This window comes from Schistocerca piceifrons, chromosome 3, assembly GCF_021461385.2.
Source record: "Schistocerca piceifrons isolate TAMUIC-IGC-003096 chromosome 3, iqSchPice1.1, whole genome shotgun sequence".
Lineage (NCBI taxonomy): Eukaryota > Metazoa > Arthropoda > Insecta > Orthoptera > Acrididae > Schistocerca > Schistocerca piceifrons.
In genome coordinates this window covers 663,669,003-663,687,262 of record NC_060140.1, presented here as the reverse complement: position 1 = coordinate 663,687,262, position 18,260 = coordinate 663,669,003, and the positions used below count along the sequence as shown (strand labels likewise).

The 18,260-nt window shown below is 40.0% G+C and overlaps 1 protein-coding gene across 2 annotated transcripts in view; it reads left to right on the top strand.

The window, feature by feature from the left end:
- Positions 1 to 18,260, top strand: part of LOC124787777 (protein pigeon) — a 485,699-nt gene that overhangs the window by 147,187 nt on the left and 320,252 nt on the right. For both annotated transcript variants that reach the window (XM_047254670.1, XM_047254671.1), the window contains exon 4: positions 6,120 to 6,350. In XM_047254670.1, coding sequence (XP_047110626.1) covers positions 6,120 to 6,350 — 231 coding nt within the window. The remainder of the gene's footprint in view (positions 1 to 6,119; positions 6,351 to 18,260) is intronic.

Here is an 18,260-nt window from a genome sequence, read left to right as displayed (position 1 = left end):
TGACTCCTTACCCTCTCCTTTAAAACCCACTTCCTTTCGTCTTCCCCTCTCCTTCCCTCTTTCCTGATGAGGCAACAATTTGTTGCGAAAGCTTGAATTTTGTGTGTATGTTTGTGTTTGTTTGTGTGTCTATCGACCTGCCAGTATTAATATATTTTTATTACTTCAGTTACCTATACCTGACACTGTGCTGTCATTGTCACTGGTTATACTGTTTTTAAGTCCTGGCTCCATAAAGAGGTGCAAATAACATGGCTTATTTCGAGGTGTGTGGTTGGCAGGTACTTGCACCAGCAGCAATTCATGCACCTACGTTCGCACCTCCACAGTCTCTCACTATGATTGCTACTGAAACAGTCTAAATTGATTGATATCTTAACTCTCCTTTGAACAGAGTGATATTTTCCCCTTCTTTCTTGAAGGAGAAGATACATTGACGAGCTCTATGATAAAGAATGCAGTATAATACAATCATAAACAATGTTGCCTTGTTTCCTGAAGTTTGTGGGCTATGGTGTATGCAGGTATCATTTTCAGGATGAAGCAGTTTAGAAATGAAAGAAACTGCCTCCTTTCCAGAAGATATATTGTAAAAACTTTTGCACAAATATATATTGCTGTCTGACATACACGCAATACGTGCACTCAGTATAATGAACGAGAAGAGACCAATAGTTGAAGAGTGAAACATTAGAATACAGATGTATGTTTATCTGTCTTTTTGTACCGCTTTTTGGTGCCAGCATGTTTATATTGCATCTTCCCCCCATTCAGTGTTCCAATACTTACTAAATGACATATACTTTATGGCTAAATGAAAATAAGATCTATCACAATGCATATGAGAACCACTAGAGCACAAATATAAACCATCTAACCCCTGAGTTCAGACAAAGTAAATGTCGGACACACAAAATTGAGTGAGTTCTCTTTGGAAAATACAAATCTAAATCTAGTCAAGTATTACAAGATCATCACACTGTACACCCCCCCCCCCCCCTCCTGTAGAGCAACATAAAGTAAAATTAGTAAAATCTTAAACAGAATTTAGATTATTAAACAGAATTTAGATTAAAAGCAAGGAAGGAAGGTTAGGGGTTAATGTCCCATCACCGATGGTGATGTTAGAAATACCGACTTAGACTATGGAAGGAAATCAACCATGCCTTTTCAAAGGAATTATCCTGGCTCTATCTGTAACCAAAATCATGAAAAACCTAAATCTGGCTGGCCAAAAGTGGATTTGAACCACTGTCCTCTTGAATACCAGTCCAGTGTTCCACTGCGCCACCTCGCTCAGTAGGCCATCTTTTAGCCACTTAAGAAAACAGAGTGATGTGTTCTGGGAAGGATAGCTGTGGCCTCAGTGTCCAAGCATTTATGGTATTCCATGTGAATGTTGTTGTACCTGTATGAAGCAGTCAATTCAGACCCTTTCTCTGCACTGTACAGAATGCCAGCAACATGTCAGGTACAGATCTATAGGAAATTCTGGCGAAATAGAGCCTTACAAATGAGCACAGAACGTTGTTTGTGCAAACATAGGTTCCAGCCCATACTTCAAACTGCTAGGACTTACCATCAAAGAGCCTTTGAAAATTAGAAACGTGTGTCAAAAATTTAATAGAGGTGTGGGATACAAACTCAGCAGTGCATAGATGTGTACCTCTGACACAGAGAGACTGCATTGGATTATGTCCAGATTTATAGAACAGGATGGAAACAAAGACACTGCATGTGGTATTTCACCATTGGTACCAATGTAACATCTGATTGCAGTGGCCACTAATACAGGCGTGATTCCATTTCTTCTTTGACAGTCAGATGCTCTACTGACAAATGGTGAATATTTTCTAAAATCTTGGATTTTAAGAATTCAGATGACAAGTGCATTAAGAACATTTAATGCCTGTGCCTTGTCAATTAAAAAATATTATGATACTGTATCAAACAACAAAAAATCCAGGATGATATAAAGACAATATTATGAAAAGATTAGATTACTACTCACAATGTAGTGGAGATGCTGAGTTGCAGATAGCCACAACAAAAAGACTGTCAAGCAAGTAAGCTTTCAGCCAAAAAGGCCTTTGATGGAATTAGACAACACAGACACACAAAGTCATGCAAATGCAACTCACACACACATGACCACAGTCTGGCAGCCAGAGGCTATGGTTGAGTGTGTGAGTTGCATTATGGTAATGCATGATGTGAGTTCAGTTTATAAATTCATCTTTCACAAGAACCTATTTGTCGCAAAAATATGAAACTTCTGTCATTCATTAATGTTATCTTTCTCATTAGGGTGTAGATGATAAATAAATGCTGAAATATTTAGCTCAATTTAAAATCATTTTAATTTTCTGTCATGTATTTTGAGTTGATTGAGTCATTATCACACACACTTAACAAACAAGACAAAAAATAAGTCACTATCTATATGGACCACAATGAAGCCATTTTTATTGTTTGTAAACACTTCATCATGGCATTTATTTATATGGAACAGATGATCACATACTAATCGATGTTAACATAATTTTGATTTTTCACTGTACAGCTTTTCTCGAGTGATAACGCTTGTAATAAGTGAAACTGGTTGAGAAATATAGTTGTATGTGTACAGCTGAAGGATCATTATGCTTTACTTCTGATATCTTAATGGCTGTAAGCAGTTACCTTTGTAAAGCTCTTAAAAACTAAGTACTGTGATGAAGTGATGTATATTTTGTGTGTGTGTGTGTGTGTGTGTGTGTGTGTGTGTTTTGTCATTTGAGAAATTCGGGGTTGTCTTATATTCACAAATTAAACTATACTCATGCTCATAAATTAAGGATAATTGCAGAATGTGTTGCCACACAACGTGGCACTACACAAAACTGGTACTAATAGCATATTCACGTAGGGAACACACACGACACAGATCTGTAAGTCCACGGTATTGGTGATAAGTTGATAAAACCATCCCAAAACACATATGCCACTGTTTCATGTGCATATATCCTGACATCAATATGGGATATGATCACCATGCACACATCCACAGGCCACACAATGGGTTGGCATACTCTGGATCAGGTGGTCGAGCAGCTGCTGGGGTATAGCCCCCCATTCTTGCACCAGGGACTGTCGGAGCTCCTGAAGTGTTATAGGGGTTTGAAGACATTCAGCAATACATCGACTGAGAGCATCCCAGACGTGCTCAATGGGGTTTAGGTCTGGAGAACAGGCAGGCCACTCCATTTGCTTGATATATACTGTTTCAAGGTACTCCTCCATGATGGCAGCTCAGTGGGGTCGTGTGTTATCATCCATCAGGAGGAAGGTGGGATCCACTGCACCCCTGAAAAGGCTGACATACTGGTGCAAAATGACGTCCCGATACACCTGACCTGTTACAGTTCCTCTGTCAAAGACATGCATGGGTGTATGTGCACCAATCATAATCCCACCCCACACCATCAAACCACGACCTCCATACAGGTCCCTTTCAAGGACATTAAGGGGTTGGTATCTGGTTCCTGGTTCACGCCAGATGAATCACAGTGAGAATCACTGTTCAGACTATACCTGGACTCGTCTGTGAACATAACCGGGGACCACTGTTCCAATGATCATATACTGTGTTCTTGACACCAGGCTCTATGGGATCTCCAGTGACCAGGGTTGTTGGGGTTGTTTTTGGGGAAGGAGACCAGACAGCGATGTCATTGGTCTCATTGGATTAGGGAAGGACGGGGATGGAAATCGACCATGCCCTTTCAAAGGAACCATCCCGGCATTTGCCTGGAGTGATTTAAGGAAATCACAGAAAACCTAAATCAGGATGGCCGGACGCAGGATTGAACCGTCATCCTCCCGAATGTGTGACCAGGGGTCAGTGGAATGCACCTTGCAGGTCTCATGACGAATAAACCATGTGTGTTCAGTCATAAATAGACTGTGTGTCTGGAGACAACTGTTCCAGTGACTGCGGTAAGGTCCCGAGCAAGGCTACCTGAAGTACTCCGTGGCCGTCTGCGGGCAGTGATGGTGAGGTATCGGTCTTCTTGTGCTGTTGTACACTGTGGTCGTCCCATACTGTAGTGCCTGGACATGTATCCTGTCTGCTGGAATCATTGCAATAATCTTGAGATCACACTTTGTGGCACATGGAGGGCCCATGCTACGACCTGCTGTGTTTGATCAGCTTCCAGTCACCCTAGTATTCTACCTCTCATAACATCAACAATACGTTTTCTTTGAGCCATTTTCAACACACAGTCACCATTAGATCGTCTGAAAACACCTGCACACTTACTCTTTGCACCGTACGCTGACGTGCACCAACACACCTCTGCATATGTGGACTGCCACCATGCGACGACCGCAGGTCAAATGCACCGCATGGTCATACCCTGAGGTGATTTAAACCTGCAGACTGCCCACCAGAGTGTTGTTTCACCATGTATCAGCATTATCCTTAATTTATGAGCATGAGTGTATTTTAAACTGTCATTGCTAAGGTCAATATTTTTACTTTGTGTAATAGATTAATGTAGGTGTCTTTCAACATATACAATTACAGTGACACCAGCTTGGCTGAAAACTAGAACAAATGTGAGGAGGGGGAATGGTGAACAGAAAGTAAATTTCATCATGCTGCCAACCATGCATATTCACACTGCATAGTTTAGTTTTTATTAATATCTGTCATGTTTAAACTGCATTTTTCATGAATCCATTTGTAATTGGAATTGCATTGACTTTAAGATTTGGCAAATGTACATTTGTCCAGGAGATGGTAAAAGTCTAGATAGGGGCCAGCGTTACATATATGTATTTTGTGCAACAGTGTTGTCAACACTCAACATGAGGTATGGTGTGGAGGAAAGGTTGCGTGTCCGCTGCTGGTTCTACACAGCTACTGAGCCAACAGTGGACAGACTGTGTGGAAGCAAGAGACAAAGTAATATTATAACATTACCACATAAATGCAGATGCAAAATCCACTTTGTTTTACAAACAAAACAGCCAAACATTTGTGACAACCAAGATTAAAAATTCCATTGACACACATTTTATTTAACGTTTGCTATTAGGTCCCACCCTAACCTCCCTCTTGGAAATCACTCCATTTCAGAAGAAACAGCCCAGTATATGTGATAACTGAGATAATAAATTTCATTGCTGTTAATCTCACTTGCAGCAGCTTCAGCTGTGCTATTACAATGATGATGATGATTAAAAGTAGCGATATCACAAATGCCTGGCTTTACATAGTAAACAAAACAGAAAGTAAAGCTAAAAATTAATGTTAAACACTTCCTTTTTGTTTATTTTATTTCTCCTTGTATTATGAAAATGTAGCAATCAATGGCGTAAGTTAAGAAAATGTGTACTGTTAACTTTTTTAGGCAGATATTATATGTCAATAAAATAGTTTCTAATTTTGATTAGTCAGATGGTTTTTGTCAAGGAGCCTCTTGATGAAAGGGGGTCATTTTATACTTGAATAAATAGAGAAAGAGAGAGAGAGGGGGGGTAGGGAGGGGATCTGGTTCCAACCACTCAGCTCATAGTGACCTCCTCTGTGCATCTGTGGAATTGCTCAGCTGCCATGGAAGAAAATTGGTGCAACTGATTTTCTTATTCCTTACACTTAAGCCTGGCCTGATACTTCAAGCTGACTGGAAGATCATATCATATCTCTTTGCCAGACATTGGCATTAAATGATACAAAAATTTTATAATTTAAAAATTAAAGACTTGTTTCACCTAATTATTCCATGTTATTTAAAAGATAAACATTTTCTTCTGTCTCTCATGATTTATATTAGTGAAAAATCAGTTTCTTAGTGGCTCACAGCTGTGACTTGTGGGTGCTGCATGAAAATGTATCTAACTAGGTAATTTTACAGATAAATTTGAATGATCCCCATCTGTGAATTACCTCTAGCTAAGCAGCACATAGATATAGCCTGTTCTAACTATTTCTACTAATTCCCTACTTTACCTGCTGTACATACCTGTCAGTTCTCCTTCATTTTAGAATCTGTAGTACTTTATTAGATACCCCAATATTGGTAAAATAATCAACTATATTACTTTAAAGATGTATATTTTCTTTGATGCAGGTTATGTCATAAAAAAGAAAGTTCCTGCATCTGTTGATATTGCTGAACCAGATGGTGGAAATGAGGTTTCAGAACTATATGAACCATTCCTTGTGGAAATTTCAGAGGATGAAGAACGCTATCCAAAAGCAATAGGCAGAGAAGATACTCATCAGACAATGGTACAATTTTTATATCGAAAAAAGGGAGCTACAGCACCTGAAAAACTACTGATGCTTATCCATCAGGATTGTAAGTTTTGCCTTCTGTTGCAAATTACTCTTAAGTTTACAACAAAAAATCAAATGAAGTGATAATCTGGAGTGATTTATTGTGAGACAGTGCGTTCTAAAGCAAAGCTTACAAAATTGTTTTGTTAATCTTATTAAAAAGTATTTATCTTCTTCACATTGCATTACTTTTAGGAAATGCATGTAGATTCTACCAACATTCATCACAATGTGATAGTTATGTTCCCATATTCAAACGTTTCATTTTTAGGTATGCATTTTCTGTTATGAATTACCAAATAACTTTCACTTTTGTACTGCAAATGTACATTAGTGTGAAGAAAGTTCAGGAACTGGAAATAGTACTATCAAATAGCACAGCTTCTTCTTCTTCTTCTTTCAGATTAAAGTAAAACTGTTATCAACTCAACATTTTTTTAACTCCACAGTGGTTTACTGAGCATGAACTCCAAACGAAGGCTCAGCTTGTTTTTTTATATCTTGCCGGATGTTAGAGAATCAGTAAGTGTTAGAAGAAATCCTAGGACTGACTGGGACACACTCTAGATCTTTGATTATGTGATGTACCATTTACCAAGAGAACCATCGTGCAAGACAGGTAGAGGATTTGAAATGTATCTTACCTGTCCTTTTGTGTTTACAGTCATAGTTAGTTGATGGCTATGCGTTGTATTGCTAAAATTTAGGTTTATGGCAGATTCTCAAATATTGTACTCAACACAGTATTTAGTTAATTTGACATGTTTCCATTTATTATCACTGATAGGAACTTGCTGACCAATCTCATACCTTACATAGAATATTAATCACAAACAGATACTCTCAATAACTTACAAATAAATATGACAGTAACAAAATTTTTCACACCTGACGGCCAAATATCACAGGGTTCGTTTCTGATACCACAGTCATTGAACACAGCAAACTTTCTGATCATTGACAGAAATAAATAGTTGTCCACATTATTGACACAAAATTACAATTGGAATGGAAGTTACTCGTAGAATGATTTTTGCTACAAAAGTTCACAAAGGGGAAAGACTACATGGTGATTAATAAGTGAGTGAGCATGGTGATTGCTGCACATGGACTTATTACATACAGGGTGTATACAACCCGGGACAACCGGGAAATCTGAGAAAAACCCGGGAATTTTTTCATCCGGGAGAAAACCGGGAAAAACCCAGGATTTTTCATTATTTTAACTTTCAGTTAAATTTTTGTAATATTGACTGGTAAGAATTGATTGTCTAGCAAAGAATGTTACTGTATCCTGCTACTGGAGAATGATACCGCAGCAAAAAATATAAATGAGAGGGAAAACAAATAAAACTTCTGTGGCAAAGGAAATGCGCCATTTACGACAACAAAACACCATGCACGCACAAGCGTCTGCGAACAGCAAAATTTGTCAAAGGCCATAGGGCGAAGACTATGTAATACGTTGTAACAATAAACTGCTTTCTATGAGCATCATGTCACAACTGTCTACATTAGGTTCGTTTGACCAATTGCCAACTGGCGCATGCGCAGTTGACTCATGCATGAGCAGTAACTTCTCTCGCTTCCCACTACTTGAAGTGTGGCTGTTAGCTGTATCCACAGAACAAGAAAAAAGAGAAACGCAACTCCCGTGTTAAAAGTGGGAAACACAGACCAACAGCAGCACCTCAAGTGGTATGGAGATGAACTAAAATATGAAACCATTGCGGGTTGCATCTCCCCCTAGTTTACTTACGTTGTAGGTTTTTATTTTTATTTTAATTCTATTACCTTATTTCTCTGGGTGTGCAATGTAATTATTTTGCCTGGCATCATAGTAAAATAATTGAAACACAGCTATAGCACACTGTACCACAGCAGAGAGAAACCTATTCAGTAATATTTTTAGTCTGTTTTTGACGTTTGCATCTGACAGACAAGAAAACGTGATAGGAGCAATGACTGTCAGGTGCAAACATCAAAAATAGACTTTTAAATTGACATGCTTATATTCTTATCGATCAACATGTAAAAGCTCCAACATGTTTTATGGCGCATAAGAACTAGATGCAACACTTGAAACTGAGAGTAAGACGAAACAAGCTTGTGGTGTAAATAATTGAAGCAAAAGAAAAATAACATTGTAGCAGCTAAACTGGACTACAAATATTCCTGAATAATGTTATAATTTTTACGTCATACCAGCTGCTGGATCAATGGAGAAAAAAAAGCCTATTATTAAGAGAATAAGCAGCAGTTAAAGAGGTTCAATTATGAAATATTTATCACAGTATTAATTAATGAAGAATTCTAAAATTTGTTACAACTATGTCTCAGGACTATAAGTTCTGAGTAACTGCCCAGAAAACTTGCACTATTGACCATTAATTTCTTAAAAAGGTTCCTACATCTTACTACTGTAAGTGCTTCAACACAAAAAAGAAAACATCAATACCAAGTACCAAAAGCAGGAAAGGTGGATAGAAACAGTGAAATGAAAACAAAACTTACTTTTTATTTCTCAAGCACACAAGAAAAATTTTCTTTTAACTGTTATAAAGCTTTAAACCATTTACTGAATTTGTCTTTAATAATATCAAGTCTTTTATTACTGATGGTGTGTTTCCAATCTTTCACGTACTTGTAAATCAGTAGAGGTACACACTGTCTTAAAATACACTGTTCAGAAAAATGGGCCTTGCAAAATGTTATTTCCTCTGGAAACTTAAACAGTAAATAGAATATATTCTCCAATTGTTCCTGGTGTCCACATTTATCTAAGAATGCATACAACTGACTATGAACATTTGCTACAAAGGACATTAAGCTGTCACTAGCATACAATAATTTTGCGTTTAAAGCATCATATTCTTTGAAACTTGTAAATAAATGCTGCTCTGTGGGTGTTGGTGAGAACAGAGTTGTTTTACAGTCACTACAGTTGGTTTCAGGTGTTACACCCATCTTTCGTAGAATGTAACCAGCTACATATGCTAGTGCTTGTCTGTCATTTATTACATCAGCCCCACCACTACCAGCATTATCAGCAAGGGCACAATATAAAGCACTTTGATCCATAATGGAATGGTCTGTTGTGGAGTCAAGAAAGTTGTCATCACTAGCTCCCAAAAATTGCCTTAAATTGCTTAATGGCATGCATCTAACATCCTCACAATTACCTAGTGACTTTGTAGGTAAGGACATGTTATTTACTATAACTGTTTTCAATGCTGCTTTGAACTGAAAGCAAGTTGTGTTGGTGTTTGCAACACCATGCTGCCTCACACAACAAAATACATGCTCCACTGGGTCTTGATTGAAAGCCCTCATGCTTAAAAAATTAAAGTCATTTTTTTTTATCTGTTCCAAATGAACATCAGTGATCTTATTGTAGTTTGCCACCCACTTATGAAACTGAACATATTTGTCTTATCTCTCACTGTGCCTAGCTCCAACACTTTCCAATTTTCCATTTACTTTAACAGACTGTACCACATTTCAATATGTGAGGACTCTGCAGAGAGGGCACACTTATAAGACTTGCCATCTTGTGAATAACAGTAGGAACTGTTCAGTGAATCAAATAAACAATCCATCTTGTCAACAAATTCTGCAGTGTATATTGCCTCAGCAGATAAGATATTAAATGCAACATAAGTTTCAATAACTGCAGCAACTGTATGACTAAGCTGGGCTGCAGCTACCTTGACTTTCATTTTAGTAAAACAATCCTTTAATTCAAAATGATTCCTATGTAGTTTTGGCAATGTCTTAAACATCTTCTGCTGATCCAGAAGAAAAGCCCTGTGAATATATTCAAAACTGGCCTCTTTTTTAAACCCAAACTGTATTTTATTCCCTAGCAGAGCATTTCTAGTATTTTTTAATAGGCGTGGGACATCATAAATGACTGCAATAGGTTCATCTCTGACTTCAAAATGAAATGGACTGGACTCAGCAGAGTTCTCACAGCAGAGCTCCTTCAGTGCTCTCTGGTTGGTTGCACCCTGGTCTCAAACTGTACAAACTACCTTTAGCCCTATTTCTTGCAATTGCCTTATGACATAGGTAATAAGACTTTTTAAAGTGATACTTGAAACTGAGTTGTGAGTGAAATAATAAGCAACAACCTCCTTCCAGCTTTTATGTATGCCACTAACCATGAAAACTAATAAATGATTTCCATGAACATTTGATCTCCCTAAATGCCCCAAATCTTGAAACCCTGAAATTTCTTGTTTGCTTTCATTATAGTACAACCCTCTTTCTAAAGACATTTCATCAAAAAACAAAGCACAATATTAGTCACTGTCGTTCATTACTTCAACTTCTGCTTTCATTACATTCATGACTGAAGTGTTCAATCCTGGTTCAAAAGGTATAGAAGACAACACACATTTCAGATACCTCACAGAAGGAAGATAAAAATGAACTAACACCTATTTGTATAGGTGGGGACTTCGTTTGTATATGTTGTTGTTGTTGTTGTTGTTGTCTTCAGTCATGAGACTGGTTCGATGCAGCTCTCCATGCTACTCTATCCTGTGCTAGCTTCTTCATCTCCCAGTACTTACTGCAACCTACATCCTTCTGAATCTGCTTAGTGTATTCATTTCTTGGTCTCCCTTTACGATTTTTACCCTCCACGCTGCCCTCCAACGCTAAATTTGTGATCCCCTGATGCCTCAGAACATGTCCTACCAACCGGTCCCTTCTACTTGTCAAGTTGTGCCATAACCTCCTCTTCTCCCCAGTCCTATTCAACACCTCCTCATTAGTTATGTGATCTACCCATCTAATCTTCAGCATTCTTCTGTAGCACCACATTTCGAAAGCTTCTACTCTCTTCTTGTCCAAACTGTTTATCGTCCATGTTTCACTTCCATACATGGCTACACTCCATACAAATATTTTCAGAAACGACTTCCTGACACTTAAATCTATACTTGATGTTAACAAATTTCTCTTCTTCAGAAATGCTTTCCTTGCCATTGCCAGTCTACATTTTATATCCTCTCTACTTCGACCATCATCATTTATTTTGCTCCCCAAATAGCAAAACTCCTTTACTACTTTAAGTGTCTCATTTCCTAATCTAATTCCCTCAGCATCACCCGACTTAATTCGACTACATTCAATTATCCTCGTTTTCCTTTTGTTGATGTTCATCTTATATCCTCCTTTCAAGACGCTGTCCATTCCGTTCAACTGCTCTTCCAAGTCCTTTGCTATCTCTGATAGAATTACAATGTCATCGGCGAACCTCAAAGTTTTTATTTCTTCTCCATGGATTTTAATACCTACTCCGAATTTTTCTTTTGTTTCCTTTACTGCTTGCTCAATATACAGATTTAACAACATCGGGGAGAGGCTACAATCCTGTCTCACTCCCTTCCCAACCACTTCTTCCCTTTCATGCCCCTCCACTCTTATAACTGCCACCTGGTTTCTGTACAAATTGTAAATAGCCTTTCGCTCCCTGTATTTTACCCCTGCCACCTTTAGAATTTGAAAGAGAGTATTCCAGTGAACATTGTCAAAAGCTTTCTCTAAGTCTACAAATGCTGGAAACGTAGGTTTGCCTTTCCTTAATCTACTTTCTAAGATAAGGCATAGGGTCAGTATTGCCTCACGTGTTCCAATATTTCTACGGAATCCAAACTGATCTTCCCCGAGGTTGGCTTCTACCAGTTTTTCCATTCGTCTGTAAAGAATTCGCATTAGTATTTTGCAGCTGTGACTTATTAAACTGATAGTTCGGTGATTGTCACACCTGTCAACACCTGCTTTCTTTGGGATTGGAATTATTATATTCTTCTTAAAGTCTGAGGGTATTTCGCCTGTCTCATACAATTTGCTCTCCAGATGGTAGAGTTTCATCAGTGCTGGCTCTCCAAAGGCTATCAGTAGTTCTATTGGAATGTTGTCTACTCCCAGGCCCTTGTTTCGACTTAGGTCTTTCAGTGCTCTGTCGAATTCTTCATGCAGAAGAGGAATTTTGAGCAAGGGCATACACATTCTCCATGACAACGCTCACCCACACATCGCTCGGCAAACTGTCGCTCTCCTGTAACAGTTTCAGTGGAACGTAATCACCCACCCACCTTATCGTCCTGACTTGGAGCCCAGTGACTATCACCTGTTCCCTAGGTTAAAAGAGCTGTTGGCCGGAAAGTCATTCAGTTCCAACGAGGTGAAAGAAGAGGTTCATAACTTTCTGAACAGTATGGCGGTGAGTTGGTATGACATGGGCATACAAAAACTGCCACAGCGTCTACAAAAATGCATTGAAAGGAATGGTGTTTATGTCGAAAAATAACCAGGTCTTGGTCTGGGCCAGGCACAAGGGAGCGGTCCATGGTGTACAGGATTGTGCATAGGATTGAAACAGGGGTGGCCAAGAAAATTCTGTAGGTTAGGTGGACACTGGAGCACTACTTTGGGAGATGTGAGTAGGATATCCTTGGTCACAGGTCATGACAAGAGGTAGTCAAAGCCATGATGGATGATGTGGTTTAGCTATTCCAGGTCAGGAGTGCTGGTGGATGGTTAACACGTTTGCTAGTGTAAGAGGAGCAGATGGCATAAGAGGTTTGTTCAACAACTCCACTGCATATGTGACAACCTCAGATAACAAAGCTCCCACAGAGGCTTTTCAACATCTAACATGTGACAGCTGCGAACTGGAGATACTGCTGGTGGTTGTGCACTTAGTATGGACAGACATATGTAGCGACCCATCTGAGAGGTGGAGATTGACATCAAGGAAGGTGACTTGATGAGTTTGAGAAGGATCAGATGAAGCAGATGTGGAAATAGGTGTTGAGATTATGAAGGAATGAGTAAAAGGTTTCCTCACTGTGAGTTCAGATAATGAAAATTTTGTCAGTGAATCCGAACTGGGTAAGAGGTTTTATGTGTTGGCCACATAGGCAAGATTCCTCCAGAAGGTCCATAAAGTCCATAAGAAAGTTGGCGTTGAAAGGTGTTATGCGAGTGCCCATGGCAGTACTATGGATTTGTTAGTAGATTTCACCTTGAAATGTGAAGTTGACTTGAAGGATTAAAAAAGAGGTGATGGTTTTAGTATGAGAAGGATACTGGTAACGGTAGTGTTCTGTAGGAGTTTGGTGGTGATAGATCAAGAACTGTGGAGGGGCTGTGAAGAAAGTGAGCAGTGTCTTGAATGTAGAATGAGAGATTATGGACTGTAGTTTGGAGATATTGATCAACAAATGCAGAGGTTCGTTCTGTGGGAGCATTGTACCCGGCCACAATAGGAGCATTGTACCCGGCCACAATAGGACGACCAGCAGGGAGACCTGTGGGGTCAGAGTTTTGGACTTTGGGGAGTAGGTAAACGGTTACAGTGCATGAGATTCATGGTATGAGGAGGGAGATGGATTCATGAGTCAGGTTTTGGGGTGGACATAAGGTCTTGAGGAGCTGCTTGAGGTCATGGTGGAATTCTGGGCAGGATCTTCCTAAGAGTGACTACTTTAGTACTGAAAGAGGAGAAAATAGACATACAATGGAAAGAAGAGATAAGATGCTGCACATGCAAGGAGGGAGATCAGTTAGTTACATAACTATCTTCTCCCAATAATTCAGAGAGAGCAATGGGGCCTATCAATGTGCATTTCTACCATGAAAGTCAACTATAGATCAGATCATAGAGAAGATAATCAAATATGAGATTGGCATGCATTACCTCTTTATAGACTTCAAAGATGCATATGGTAGTATAGATAGATAGCAATTATATCCTGTCCTGGCTAAATTGGAGATCTCTAGAAAACTGCAAAGGTCAGTGAGAATAACAATGAGTGAGACACGAAGTAGAGTAAGAATAAGAAGAGTGATGTCTGATACATAAAATATATATTACAAAAATAAAATAAAATAAAATAAAAGAATGGGCTACAACAAGGAGGTGTCCTGGGGTGCCTCCTTTTTAATGCTGCCCTGAAGAAGGTGATGAAAGATGCGTACCATTTGAGCTGGCAACAATCTTCCAAAAATAAGTGCAGATACTTACTTATGCAGATGACATTGATATTGCAGCAAGAAAGGCAATGGAAGAGACATTCATAGAACTTGAACAGGCTAGCAGGAACAGGGGATTAAATATCAGTCAGCTGAAACAAAATACAAGGCTGTCAAAAAAGGACACAAGGAAAACATGTTGGCCTCAATAACAGTGGGGAAACTATACCTTTGAGAGAGTTGAACAGTTCAAGTATTTGGGTTCAGCAGTCACCTATTTGAACGGCACTTCCCATGAAGTCAAATATAGCTAATAGCAACCAGTAAAGCTTATTTTGCTCCAGCAAAACTTTTATTATCAAGGCTGCTGATCTGCACTACCACGTACATCTACAAAACATTTCTAGGACTGTGCTCACATGCGGACCCTAATACCAACACACATTGAAATGCTGGATGCATTTTAAAGAAAGATTCTTCGAAGAATCATCAGTCCAGTTTCTGAAAGAGGAATGTGGAGGAAAAGATACAATCATATGTTGTGGGACATTTGTAAAGATGCACTTATCAGAACGATAGTAAAACCATCCATATAGAGATCATCCAGACTGAGATGGGCTGGGCATGTGGCACGGATGACTGGTGCTGGAGTACCCAAAAAGGTATTGCAAGAAAATCCAGGAGGACAGAGATGGTGTGGTCAGCTAAAATCCAGCTGGGAGGATGGGGTCATTGAGGCTCTCCAGAAAATAGGTTATAGAAATTGGAGAACTGAAGCAACAGGCCAAGATAAAAGGCAGAAAACTGCTGAAAGGGCCAGGGTTGACAATGAGCTGTAGAGTAACAAAAGAAGAAGTTGTTACAATTACTGTAAAGCATTCTGTGTGGGCATGACAAGTAACCAGCTGTCTTCTCTCATAAATGGCCACTGCCAAACTGTAGCAGACTGCGAACTTGACCATACAGTTGCCGAACATGCTGCACACCACAACACAAGTGACTTCAACAGCTGCTCCAATAAGCAGACCATTTGTTTACTGCCTACCAACAGAAGGTCCTCTGAACTACATAGATAGGAAATGTTTTGTCAACACATCCTTTGCTCTCAAATCCCCTGGCCTAAATATCACTTACCTCCTCCAACAGCCTCACCTTACTTTTTCCCTTCTCCTTCTATCCTCACCACTCCTTCTCCATCCAGATTGTGCAGTGCTTTCTCACACCACTCTTCCTTCCCTATCCCCCATACAGGCATTCTCTCCCTCCCCCCATCTCCCTGTTTTCAACCCCTCTCCCTTCTTTCTCCCCTCTCCCTTCTCTCTCATTCTTCATCTTCACTTCTATGTCTCCTCCCCTCTTTTTCCACCCTCTCCCTCTTCCTAAATCTCTATTTGCTCTACCCTCTTTACTCTTTTCATATTGTTGTGCGGCTGTGAAGTGATCTGTCCAGAGACCTGCCTTGTTCTTACTCCCCCTTCCTTGCATTCTTCCCAACCCCCTCCCCCTTTTTCTTCACCTTCAGCTCGGGCAACTGCCTTCAATAATTGAGTATCAAAAATCAGTCTTGCCGTAGCCACAGTAGTGCATGTGTTTGATGCCCGTGTGATTGTATGTACTTTAGCTAGAAAAAGAGTTATTGCTTGAATGCTGTTTTCTGTTATGTTTTTGTGTGCTCCACATATTGATCTGCTGTAGGTGAGTTGTTGGCTTTCCCTTATTTTATCCTGAACCACCAGTTATAATAAGTCACGGTTGTAAAATTCTGACATGAAATATCTAGTGTGGTGACATACTGATCATACACCTTAACTCACAAAGTAAGTTGAAAGAGACAAACCAATGTTTATAGAGTTGTATTTGTAGAAAAGCCTTTTGACATTATCGACCAGAATAGAACTTTTCAAATTCTGAAAATGTCTGGGATAAAATGGGGACCAAACATGTTTTTTAGCTTAAATAGAAAGGATGTAAACCACAGACTGGTAATAGCAAGAAACATATTTCTGAAAAAGAGAAACATGTTAACATCTGCTATATATTTATGTACTTACCTATAGATATATAAAGTTCCGTGCTGCAGTTTCTGACTGTGCGACTGAGCTAATCACAGTTTTGTGTCCATGGCTTGGGACGGGGTGGTGACTCGATTAGGTGGTGGTGGGAGGATGTATACGACAGATCTTGCATCTAGGTCTATTACAGGGGTACGAGCCATGAAGTAAGGGGTTGGAAGCAGGGGATTTTTTGCACTATTTTGGTGTTTTTTTGCATAATTTTTTGGATGTAGTGCTACGTTATTTATGAAATACACAAGTGCCGTAACTACTGGTTATTACTGATAAAAGGAACAGAATTCAAATGCAGTGTTCATTCATGAATGCCTGCACAACATAAATACAAACAGAAATGTGCCAACATGATGAAATCTGTGAGTGGTAGTAGGTGACAGAGCAGGAGGAGCCAAGGATGATCAGTGGTAGGATCTAGCCTGGCATGTGGAGTGTGCTCTTGAGTACAACAGGCTTCCGGGGCATTGGGCATCTACAAGTTTTGGAGGCATAGCTTGATGACAATAGCTGCCAGTGGGATGATGCAGGACAGAAGGCTGCCTCAACCAGTCCTGAAAACCATAGATTTGAAGGGTCATTGTAGGGAAAGGGAAAGGACACCTGGTCAGGGGAGGGGAGGGGTAGGGACAGTGGGATAGGGTTGGCAGGCAGTGGTGGGCTGTTGGGTAGCACACAGGGACAAGGTTGGAAGAGGGTAGGGCAGCTATGTGCAGTCTCCAATTGGGAGGTTAGAGGGAGGGCAGCGGATTGGTGGAGGAGGGATAGCAGAAAAGGAGAGAAGTAAAAAGACTGGACATGATGGAGGAATGAGGATTGCGTAGTACTGGAATGAGAACAGGGAAGGGGTTGGATAGGAGAGGGCAATGACTATTGAAGATTGAGACCAGGAGGGCTACAGGAACATAGGATATATTGCAGGGAAAGTTCCCACCCTCACAATTCAGAACAGCTAGTGTTGGTGGGAAGGATCCATATGGCATAGGCTGCGAAGCAGTCATTGAAACAAAGGATTTCGTGTTGGGCAACGTGCTCAACAACAGGGTGATCCACTTGTTTCTTGGCCACAGTTTGTTGATGGCCATTCATGCAGACAGCTTGTTGGTTGTCGAGCCCACAAGCTTTAGCTTGTAGATTACATGACTGGTTTCACAGGTAGCCCTGCCTTTGATGGGGTAGGTGATGTTTGTGGCCTGACTCGAGTAGGTGTTGGTGGGAGGATGTATATGACAGATCTTGCATCTAGGTCTGTTACAGGGGTACAAGCCATGAAGTAAGGGGTTGGGAGCAGGGGATTTTTCACACTATTTTGGTGTATTTTTGCATAATTTTTTGGATGTAGTGCTACATTATTTATGTAATTTTTCCCATCGTTTCCACCACCATAGATCTTTGCTCCTTCCATCTGCGTCGATACAGAAAAGTTTCCATATCCCTAGCCAGAACCCAGTCCCATATACTGTTCCTGCGTTGTTGGATGACTCATGGAATCCCCCCAAATGGCCTTACCATCAAATTACCCATCTCCAGCTGCCACCCCTCCTTCCACAATGACCTCCATCTGTTCAGATTCTGCCAATCCTTAGACCTCACCAACATGGACCTGCAAAACCATATCAATGAAGCCCAAACCTCCTTGCAGTACCTTCTCTCCATCCGCAAAATTCTTCTGCTTTGCAATACCAAATTCCTCTAACCCATAACACATGTTGAGACTCTTATCCTCCCGGAACTCTAGCAACAGGCACAATGCCACCTCAAAAAACTTTCCACCCTGATCACTTCCTACTCCCATGTTGTAATACCACTATCCACCTCCTCTACAACAACCTCCTAACCTCCTCCACAACAACCTCCTAACCTCCTCCACATCCCCT